Here is a 12,401-nt window from a genome sequence, read left to right as displayed (position 1 = left end):
ACAGTGATGTCCTCTTTTTTTATTTCTGTTAAGAATTTTTTGTATAATTGTCTTCTCTTCCTGCACAATATAGCTACTGGGTTATTTTATTTTACTGTATCACTTTATTTTTTATAATTTTTTTAATGTCTATTTATTTTTGAAAGAGAGCGAGAGACAGAGAGCAAGTGGGGGAGGGTCAGAGACACACACACAGAATCCAAAGCAGGCTCCAGGCTCCAAGCTGTCAGCACAGAGCCCAACACGGGGCTCGAAATCACAAACCCTGAGATCATGACCTGAGGTAAAGCTGGATGCTTAACCAACTGAGACACCCAGGAGCCCCTTGTTGTGTGACTTTATAGAGGGGATTCATTCTCAACTGTGGAATTATGGAAGTACAAGAGCATGTTTTCTTTTTCTGAGCTTGCATTAAAAGGCCAGCTTATGGTTGTTAACAACCTGTCTTAAAATCTGATGATCAGCTTGATATCACCTTTCATGTTTTGCTGTGGCTTTATCTGTCTTTCAAATTCTGTTACTGGAATTTTTTCCTTTCTTTTATACTTCAGTCTTATAGTGTAAAAAGAAAAGGTACCTATTAACTATTAGCTATTAACTGATTTTTCCATGTTTTCATTCACACACTTGCACATACATATGTACAATCTTTTTTTTTTCTTTTAGGCATGAATTACTTAAATCTTATTCACCATAAATTTCAACTGATGTAGAAAAATAAGAAAAACTCTAAGAATTTTTCCTGTGATGACTAAAGGGATGAGAAAAGTTTCACAATTTACTTATCAAAAGTTAAGTAATGTGAAATACGACTCTGTACTGCCAGCAACCTTTTTAAAATAACTTCTCATTCCAAATGTCCTTACCATAGCTTTGCCTATATCTCTAATTTGTTATTATTTTTAAAATTCATCCATTATACCACAACCTTTTAATGAGCTTCCATATAAATACCTTACTCCTATGTATATTGCTGGGTCATTTCCCAAGTGTTACACCTCAGCCTAAATATTAATTCATAAATTTTAAGTGGTTCTACTCCTCCTCAGAATTTTCTTTTGGAGTACTTCATTTTCTTCATAATACTTTCTGTGATCGATTTGTATTGATGAAGTTTGTTTTAAGTTTCTTGTTTATTTTCTTTCTTCCTTTCTGTAATGGAAGCTCCTCATGTGAACAATGTCCATTTCTGTCATGCATGCCACTACATTTTCATCTTCTGTTAATGTGCCTGACACATGTGTACACTGAGTTAATATTTACTAATTGAATGAACTGATTTAATGGAAAAGTTACACAAATGTGTTTTATGTTGATTGCATCAGAAATACTAAGTGTGCTTATGGCTATAGAATTTGAGTGTGTCAAATTGTAAACCAGAGAATACTGGTAGTTTGATCATTCCCTACATTCTTGCGTTGTTCTTAATCAAATGACCAGTATGGATAGTCCTGTCAATGACTTATCAAAATAATGTTGTAAAATATACTTAACATAAAGAGTATTAAAATATAAAATTTTATGGGAACAAAATGCTTTAATTTATTACTTGCTTTTGTTAACTTCTTATATGATGGTTTTCCCTTCAATCTTCTTTATTTTAGTATCCAGATGCAGTAACTTTGGAGGGATTTTCCGTTATTATAGCTCAACTACTTGGCCTTAAAATGGGATTAACATATGATGATATTAATAAATGTTCTTGTCCAAGAGCTACATGCATAATGAATCATAAAGCAGTGTAAGGCTTTTTTTTCTTCTTAATTATTTTACATATATATATATATATGTTAGGTTGTTTACAAGATGTGATGAATTTTTTATTCTTTATATTCCACTCCACGTCAAAAATTGGAAAGGTATCGAAGAATTTTCCTACTAATAAATCTGTCTAAGTGATACAAAATTCCAGGAAAGTGGTAGATATCATGATTAAGAAATACCTGAGGGAATTAGAGGGAAATTTTTAAGATTTATAAAGACTTTGAAATACTATATAAACATGGTACTATGATTGTTTTGGCTGTTATAGCACTTGGCATTCAAAGCAAAGATATGTAAAATTATCCTCAGTGATATAGTCCAGGGAGCTTTGGCCAGAATTTTAAGGGAAAGAAAAAAGAGGAAACATTTGAAAAAGAAAAAAAAACTGTCCTTATTTATAGATATTACGATTGGCTACCTACATAAATCAGCAGAATCATAATACAATTAGAACAATAATAGCATTAAAAATTTTATTAAGATAAGAGGAACTACATTATCTATAGACAAAGAAATAAAGAGAAAAGAAGGAAAGGGTGATGATGCTGGATAAAATGAAGACTTAACAAAATCACTGAGTACATTAGGATACAATCTAGTGCATAAGTACAGGGGCTGGCTTTTATTTATTTATTTATTTTTATTTTTTTAATGTTTAGTTATTTATTTTGAGAGAGAGAGAGAGAGAGAGAGAGAAAGCAGAGGAGGGGCAGAGAGAGGGAAAGAGAATCCCAAGCAGGCACTGTCAGTGCAGAGCTTGACATGGGGCTCTTGAAACCACAAATCGTGAAATCATGATCTGAGCCGAAACCAAGACTCTGAGGCTTTACCGACTGAGCTGCACAGGCACTCATAGGTTGGCTTTTTTTTGGAGCTGTGTATACTCAATTATTGTGATAAGATGTTAGCAGAGTAAATAAAGATGTAGGTAGTTTGGTTAATGGAGGTGGAAAGATGAGGACAATTTCTTCTGATAGGAAGCTGAGAATAAGGAGCATAAGAGCTTGGATAAAAGACGTGAAACACATGTCTTGGAGACTAGAAATTAGAAATGACTTCAGAATGTGATAAGATTGTTGGGCCTTTTGAATGGATACTTAATATTAGTAATTACAAAAGTAATATGAATTCAAACAGCATGTTTGTTTATTTTGGCCCATGTAATTTCAGCTATCAAACGCATAAGTAAAGAAAGTAAATAGTTGAGGTTTTGCCAAGTTAATAATGTCCATGGGATTCAAAAAGAGTTAGGGTTGCAGGAAAAGCTGTGTTTCTCTGAAATAACTTTCTCAGTGTTTCCAAGCCCACACTTGGAGTTTGGGATAAAAAATGAAAATACTTTGAAACAGCTGCTTTAACTCAACTTATTTTGTAGTTGTCTTTAGACCTCGGTGGTAACTTTCCCCACAAAAAAAAACAATCGATTAAGACTTACTTTGAAATGTCTGGGTCTATTAAAATTCTATATACTTAGGCTAATACATTCATTTCTTCCTTTTCATGGCCATCTTTTAGGCAGAGATTTAACAAATTGCTTTGTACACGTTTTAAATGAAAGTTTCAAGTTCTTTTTTTTTTTGTAATGTTTATTTAATTTTGAAGGAGAGAGAGACAGCATGAGTGGGGGAAGAGCAGAGAGACAGGGAGACACAGAATCCAAAACAAGCTTCAGGCTCTGAGCTGGCAGCACAGAGCCCGACGCGGGGCTCGAACTCACAAATTGTGAGATCATGACCTGAGCCGAGGTCGAACGTTTAACTGACTGAGCCACCCAGGTGCCCCTGAAAGCTTCAAGTTCTAACTAACACTTAATTTTTACTCAGAAAGCATGTGGTCCAAGTAGAAAAGAACCTAGGTCTCTATTTTTAAGCTAATTTTGTGTACAAAGATATCAGTGCTCAAAATTTGTAGATTTCTGCTTAAGAGTAGCCTGCAAAACTGTAGTGGCACTGATGTCTATTGAAACAGAATAGTTAAAAGTAATAGACAAAATTGCTTATTTTTCCTTGTGACAGTCTTCACACTTTCCCCTATTGATTCCATTACAAATGAGTATATCAATGAAAGCTAAAGCATGCCTTTTTTTTCTCACTCTCCCAACTCCAAACCCTTGGCAGTTATACATTTCTTTCCTTGGAGGCTCTGGAGTCAACCCAGAACATCACTCATCACAGATATAGCTGTTTAAGAGTTACTGTTTCAGACATGATTGCTTAGAGGGGAACTGTGAAATAGAATTAAAATGTAAACAACATATGTAATTGTAAATTTTCTAGTAGCTGCATTAAAACATTTAAAAAAACATAGGGCGCCTGGGTAGCTCCATTGGTTGAGTGTCCAACTTTGGCCTAGGTCATGTTCTCATGGCTTGTGGGCCTGGGCCCCATGTTGGGTTCTGTGCTGGCAGCTCAGAGCCTGGAACCTGCTTCAGATTCTCTGTCTCCCTTTATCTCTGCACCTCACCGACTTGCACTCTGTCTCTCTGTCTCAAAAATAAGCAAACATTAAAACCTTTTTTAATCAGATGAAGTTAATTGCAGCAATATGTTTTAATGTATTTTATTAACATATAATAAATATTTAATATATAATATATTTAATATATTTTAATATATTTTATTTAATTCAGTGTATTCAAAATGTTACCATTCCAACATGCAGTCTCATGCAGGATTACACCAATGTTATCATCTTGAGAAACTAGAAGATTAAAGTTGCCTGGAACTGAGAATAGTGGATGGGACAGGCTTGGCCGAGAAGACCAGTACACAATATTTTACACAGTATATTTAAAATATACATTGGAGATCTATTAGACATATATATTAGATATCCCAGTAAAAATATAGCTGTGAACATGAAAATAAAGACCTTCACAGAACTTATATTTTAGTGCAAAATTTAAGTCATATAAAAACAGATTTAAAAAATACAAATATGCTTATTTTTACATGATACAATAATATAGAGTAATATATGTAGAAAAATAAATAATGACAGTGGAAGGAGAATGTGGGAAGGGACACAATTTTATATAACATCAAGAAAGACCTCTTTAGAAAGTTACATGTGAGTAGACATCTGACTGAAATGAGGGAAGAAAACTTTGGCTATATGACTGAAGAGCGTATCAGGTAGAAAGATAGATGGTAGATAATAGATGATATATAGATAGATGATAGATAGGTGGATATTTAACCATTAAACTTTACTGCTTTCCTGTAAAGATACATTTTCAATGCCATTTTAAAAACATTAAAGATTAATAGTGATAAATTAAAATGTAATCATGTTTGACTTCATCTCTGCTAAGGCACAACTTTTTCATTTAAGCCATCTTGCAATTCATATCATTATATATGGAACATCGTTTAGATGGGCTTTTATTAACCTGGTTTATTTACCTGAGGATTATTATTTCATTGTAGGGGTTCCAGTGGTTTAAAGATTTTTAGCAACTGTAGCATGCATGACTATAGAAATTTTGTTTCAAAATATGAGGCTAAATGTCTTCAGAACTTTTCAAATTTGCAACCATCATACCAAAATCAATCAGTATGTGGTAATGGGATTTTGGAACCTAATGAAGAATGTGACTGTGGAAGCGAAGAGGTAAGCAGTAAAGATTGGAATTTGAGCACAATTTCTTGTATTTCTAATAAGTGGTTTTCATGGTATTGGAATTATATATGCAACTATGTCTTCAATATGGAACTTGGATATGAAAGTGAGTAGTGGTTAGGATATATATGAATTGCTTTTCCATCCCTCTTCAATTGAGAAGACAAATGATTCATGAAAACTTGGTTTGTACACACTGTTCCCAAGTATGCCAGTGAAGAGGTTTTGCATACATAGGCTGAACAAATGGCTTTTTATCCACAACTTATTTCCTAATGTATGTGGCCCCAGTCTCTGTTTTTTCTACAAACTTCTTCTGAGTTTGTTTAAAATTTTCCCCTTTCTTTTGGTTGCAAGAATGGTAAAACATTATAATGTTTTTTTCTTAATCCTCAAGCATTCTTGCATTTCCAATTTCAGGACGATCAAAAACTTGTCCTGTTTGCTCACTTCTAAATATATATATATATCCAGCCTACCACAGTCTCATCAACCAAATATTCTATACATACTAATTATAATAACATTATTATAATAGCATTATTGCATAATATGTCACAGTTCCCCTCTATTTGAATAAAATAAAATTTCATTATTAGTCCCCCAGCAGTTACATGAATTTCTTATCCATCTACAAAAATAGTGGGCCACCATTTGTTTACATAATATTAAATCTCTACAAGTTATCTTAATTCTCCACTATTCCCCAGCATTAATATATATGTATGTATATATATATATATATATATATATATGTGTGTGTGTGTGTGTGTGTCTATGTAGGCTTTCCAGTTATCTCAGATTTTCTTTTTTTTCTTTTTTTTCATTTTATTTATTTTAGAGAGAGAGAGAGAAAGAAAGAGAGAGAACAGGGGAGGGGCAGAGAAAGGGAGAGAGAATCCCAAGCAGGCTCCACACTCAACATGGAGCCTGATGTGGGGTTCAAACTCATGAACCATTAGAGCATGACCTGAGCTGTTATCAAGAGTCAGACGCTCAGCTGACTGAGCCACCCAGGCACCCCTCCAGTTATCTGAGATTTTCTAAAGTCATCTTAGTTTTCTAATTAGTGATACTATGCTCATCTTGTATTCACATCCTCCTAGATACGGTGCCAATTGCCACCAAAAAAAACTAGTTATTTTTAATGAAGGATAGAATAAAGCAACAGAATCTGGAGCTAGGTCTGCACATTGTGAATTTCCACAGCTACCAGCTGTAGACATATTGTCACTTACAACAGACACTGTCAGTGGCCTACCAGTATCTTGTCAGCATTGACTATTCCTGGAGAGAGTATTTATTTCAAGTATCTAAGACTTTTTGTTGGAGTACCTCCTCTGGTCTCAGTAGCATGCTCAGCTTTTAGCAGGGTGGACTTAGTGCACTTGGGGCTAACGATTAACCCTCAAATAATTATGAAGGGTATTTGGTGGATAATTGCCCCAGATTCCTTGACTCTTACAAGGAAATTCTATGAAATATGCTCAGTATCAGAGTTCTGCAAACTGGCCAGTGGACAAAATTCAGCTGCTACATATTTTTGTAAATGGAACTTTATCGGAATGACAACCATGCCCATACATTTACATATTATCTATGGCTGCTTTTGTGCTACAATGGCAGAGTTGAACACTTGCAATAGAAGCCATAAGGTGCACTATTTTAGCAAAGTTGCAAATAGTTGATATTTCACTCTTTACATAAAATGTTTTGATGCCCCCTATTTTATATCATTTCCTAGAAGTACCTGTGGGATTTAGCTTAAGACAGCAGTAAGCAACTCACAAACCTATATGTCCTGGCTTGTTTCCCTTCCTTAACATCTTGCTCCCATCTTGCTCTTAGTGTTTTGGTGGTAGGTAGAATAGACCTTCAAAGATGTCCTCACTCTAATCCTTTGAATTGTGGTAGGTTATATTACTGAGGTACTTTGCAGAAGTTATTAAGGTTATGGACTTTAAGATGGGGACATTATCCTGGAATATCTCAGTAGGTCCAATCTAATCAAATGAATCCTTAAAAACAGAGAGCTTTCTCTAAGTGAAGTCACAGAAATGTAGCAGAAGACTCAAAAATATTTGGAAAGAGGGACCCAACCTGCTGTTGCTGAAGGAAGGAACATGGAAGCACAGAAGGAATGTAATTAGTTTCTAGGAGAAGAAAACATGCGCTTGATTGATAGCCAGTAAGGAAACAAGAATCCCTGTACTATAACCACAAGGAACTTAATTGGGCAATCTGGATGAGACTTGAAGTGAATTCCTTCCCAAAGCCTCCAATAAGGACATAGCCCTATTCACATCTTGATTTTACCTTTGTGATACCATAAGCAGAGGATCTGGACTAGTTTATGTACTTAAACTTTTGATTTATAGACTATAAGATAATTATTTAACTTGCTAGGTTTTTGGTAATTTGTGACAGCCTCATTACGGAGCTAGTACACTCTCCAAATAAAGTACTTGTCTGCATCCTTGCTTAGTGGTCTGTTTCTTGGGGAACTAAAACCAAGTCAGCTGGTACCAGAAGTTTTCCTAGGAAGCATACACTCAGGGTAAGATTATGAAAGTGGATGTATTGCTGGCCAGATAACAAAATGTACTCATTTATAGGTTCAGGACATTTGAAATGATGGACTTTAGAAACCTAAACCTTCAAATTTCTCAGAAATCTCTGTTCTGGGAAGTCACTGCTAGCTCAATGGTGGAAGAAGGTAGCTTCACATTGCCTAGAGACCACACAAAGATGTGTTCACAAGCGATGGATGTCTCACAAGATGATGCTTGTTCTTTTCAAGATCTGTCCCTGCCTTCCCTCATTGGTTCTAGACTGCATCAAATCTAAGTATAGCCCGAGTGAGAAAGTACTTTCTTCTATTAGGATAAAGAGATTATTTTTTAAGAATTTGTAGAATTTGTTAATATGTATGTACAAAAACCTGGATAATATGCCATGAATAGATGCTAAAAATGCTGGCTCACAGCGTTAAATATAGGCCTGGATAGGGTAGGGTTTATTGATAGGATGATAATCTCTACCGAATAAAGATCTATTAGGCAAGGAGATTTGGAGCCAGTCTTGATTTGCTGCTGGATGAATCTTTGAATATTGCAGTCTGGCCCACAATAAATGAGGTTCATATGCCAGAACTGTTTTATTATTTTTTTATTGCCAGAACTACCTTAATATAGAAATATGGAAGGGTCTCAAAAACTCAGAATAGTGGTCATATTATAACAAAATGTAAGAATAAAAAATCTAGTATCCAATTATTTGGGTGGCTCACCAGATACTGCTTTCAGTAAAACAATGAAAAAATGTGCTGCTAAGAGGGTCCAAGTATTGTTGAATGGTAGCTTTCTTGTATAGATAGGGATTGACTATTGGAAGCACCATTACAGAGTTGGGCACCCTGTGTCACTAGGGATCATTGAATACCAAAATAGCAGAGGCCAAGTGGCAGTACTTAGCAATAACAGCCAAATGGATGTAGTTAGCATAAAGGGAAGAAAAGCATAGATGGAAACTATGGTTTTGAGCTGCATGGATTTATACTAATAGTTAAGAAAGATCTGGGTCACCAGTTACCATATTTCTTTATTTATATAACTAAAAATTAAGAAAAAGCAGAGGACTGATGCCATTTGCTACAAATGGAAATTTATAGTCTCTTGCTACATTTCCAGACCCAAGCTAGTATCAGAGTTTGTGCTCACTATTCAGATAGATGATGAAATCCTGCAATCTCCAGTAATGATAGAAAATAGCACTTTCCTCAGTCATTCCCCTCTCCAATAGAGTAACCTATAGCCTTTTACTGGATTAACTATACACTGGGGAATGGGAAATACCCAGATCATATAGGATGATTGCATGCAGAATCTTTGCTCATGGTACTCACGTGAGAGGACCCAAAACACCATAAGGAGTAGGGTGAGTGTATAGAGAATCCAGGTAATACCCGGAGCCCTTGAAAAAGACCACCTCACAGTAGGTTCAATGGATCCAAGGTTAGCACAGATTCTGCATTTAGTCATCCATTAACTAAATATAAGTTGTTTAGATAGATAGATAGATAGACAGACAGATGATAGATATAGATATAGGTATAGATATGCCCCTATTAACAGTAATAAAAATTCAACAATAACGGTAACTAAAGATGAGACATCATATAGATCTTATATAATATGACATTAAAATGGTAAGGTGATATGAACATTATACTAGTAAATTTAACCACCTAAATTGAATAGACAAATTCCTTGAAAAAAGCACTTACAAAAACCAACATGAGTAGAAATTTAAAATGTGAATAGCATTATTAAGAAAAATATATTAAAGAAATCCTATCTATACTTTCAAAACTCCTCATCAAAGAAAAGTCCACACCACATGGCTCTGCTGGTGATTTTTTTAATTAATGAAAGCACAGCATAGACAATGCAGTCAGTGATACTGTAACAGGATTGTATAGTGACAAACGGTAGCCACATTTATGGTGAGCATAGCATAATGTATAGAAAAGTTGAATCACTATCTTGTACATCTGGAAACTAATGTAATGTTGTGTGCCAACTATATTCAAATTAAAAAAAAATTATGCTAATTTGATATATTTTCTAAATTATAGAAAAAAGTGATATACTCATTTTTTTCATCTAGAAATAAAAACTAAATGAGTTTATGCATCCATATTAATAATTTGGGACAATTACCATCCACAGCAAATTCAACATACAAATGTGCACACATAAACACACATACACAGTAATTAAAATGAACTGTTATTCCCCCAAAAATTATAGAAAGTTAAAATGAATATAGTCCATATCTTGACCATTGCTTGATCACAAGACTAGTATCTGATACATACAAAGTACTCAATAAATGCTTATTGATTCAATGACTGCATGGATAGTGTAATTATCCTTATAATAATATATAAATTTTATCAATGTATAAGGATAAGTATATTTAGAATATTGATTAGGAATAATGTTACTTGGAGAGTTTATTTGAAAGTTTTTCCTAAAGGGATCTATAGAAGAATACAAGTAACTTTTTAGAAAAAGAGTTGGTTTGAGGGAAATCTTGCCTTAACAATCATCAAACATACTATGACGCTATTTAATTTCATTCAATGTGGTATTGGCCATTGGAATAAGAAGTGAAAATTGACATTTATATATATGTATCTATTTATATATCAACATATATATATATAATCAATTAATTTAACTATCTAAACATGTACAAGTTATATAGATATATAACATTTATTCTCAGGATGGAAATGGTTAATGTCATAAGGGTTTATCTATAAATCCAGTGCAGTGCCTATAAGGAAGGGAGAAGCAACCCCTGACATGCAGGATCTGGCCTAATAATATCAGCTGGGCCTTGGTGTTGCTAGGAGCTGGCTTGACACGGATAGGCTGTGTGGGTCTCCTGTTGAACATAAACAATTTCATAAAAGGTCAATGTCTGTGATCATAATGGATGAAGAAAAATAGCAAGGACACTCTCTATGTCTGAATACAAGTAAAACTTGAAAAGTTTTCAAGTCACAGAAATGACCAAACACCCTCCCATCCTGGCTAATATGAGTAATTACTATTCCTTTACCAATTTTGACTTAGTATTGTTGTAGTTTCCTCTTCTAGATAAGAATTCTTAGAATACTCAGAGATATACCCCTTTGTTTCTAACAGCATCTAATATGGCAAAGCCCAGATTTGTTAAATCCCCTCAAATTACACAAGCTTGAATCCTGTAATTACATCCTCTCACTGAGGACTACAATAGTTTCGCATGGTGTATGTCCTCTTTTGCTGACAATAGTAATGAATCCAACTTGTTCAACTACAGATATGTTCCAGGAGGTCTTTGGCAGAATGGCATGGACATTTATATCTTCATAAATATCCCTCATTTTTCACAAATGGAAGCTCTGTTTTATGAACCTACCCACATACATTCAGATGTGTGCATTTGTTCTTGTATTCACAAATATAATGACAATTAATAAATATTAGAATGAATATTCCACAAAATATAGAGAGATAAATTTCAGAAAAAATAAATATGTATGTTTTAAATAGCACTAAAATATAAAGTATTGATAAGTCTTTACATAAAGGAGGTCATGGTAAGGAGACATAAAACCCAATAGTCATCAAGAAGAACATTACAAATTTCACAAAATGACAGGCACCATTAATAAGATAAACAATAGGCTGCAAATATTATAAACATATAGAAGGTTGCTGAGGCTAGGACTTCTGGTACTATTTTGAACAGAGGTGGTGAGAGTGGACATCCCTGTCATGTTTCTGATCTTAGGGAGAAAGCCCATTGCAAAGGCATCCAAACTGGTAAGGAAGAAGTTGGACTTTCACTCTTTGAAGATGACATAATACTCTACATAGAAAATCAAAAGACTTCACCAAAAAACAGCTAGAGCGGATACACGAATTCAGTAAAGTCTCAGGATATCAAGTCAATGTACAGAAATTGGTTGCATTTCCATACACCAATAATGAAGCAGATAAAGATATCTATAAAGATATAAAAGAGTAAGAGATATCAAGGAATCTATCCCATTTACAATTGCACCAAAAAAAAAAAAAAAAACCTAGGAATAAACCTGACCAAAGAAGAAAAAGATCTGTACACTGAAAACTGTAGAAAGTTTATGAAAGAAATAGAAAGAGGCACAAAGAAATGGAAAAACATTCTATGCTCGTGGATTGGAAGAACAAATATTGTTAAAATGTCGATACTACCCAAAGCAACCTACACCGATGCAATCCCTATCAAAATTTTTCACAGAACTAGAACAAACAACCCTAAAATTTGTGTGGGAACACAAAAAACCCTGAATAGCCAAAGTAATGTTGAAAAAGAAAAAGCTAGAGGCATCACAAGCTGTATTACAAAGCTGTAATCAAGACAGTATGATACTGGCACAAAACAGACACATAAATCAATAGAATAAAGAACCCAGAAAT

At 34.2% G+C, this 12,401-nt stretch overlaps 1 protein-coding gene across 1 annotated transcript in view; it reads left to right on the top strand.

Moving 5' to 3' along the window:
- The window catches only part of LOC124521203 (disintegrin and metalloproteinase domain-containing protein 18-like), a 146,526-nt gene that overhangs the window by 50,947 nt on the left and 83,178 nt on the right, over window positions 1–12,401 (top strand). The window contains exons 11-12 of the mRNA XM_047092313.1: window positions 1,605–1,741; window positions 5,193–5,376. Coding sequence (XP_046948269.1) covers window positions 1,605–1,741; window positions 5,193–5,376 — 321 coding nt within the window. The remainder of the gene's footprint in view (window positions 1–1,604; window positions 1,742–5,192; window positions 5,377–12,401) is intronic.

Source organism: Lynx rufus, unplaced genomic scaffold (genome assembly GCF_022079265.1).
Source record: "Lynx rufus isolate CCGP_SWC_20201006 ecotype Redwood Valley unplaced genomic scaffold, mLynRuf1.p SCAF_3, whole genome shotgun sequence".
In the NCBI taxonomy this organism is placed as follows: domain Eukaryota; kingdom Metazoa; phylum Chordata; class Mammalia; order Carnivora; family Felidae; genus Lynx; species Lynx rufus.
Note: the sequence above shows the minus strand (reverse complement) of the source record. Positions and strands in the feature narration are given on the sequence as shown.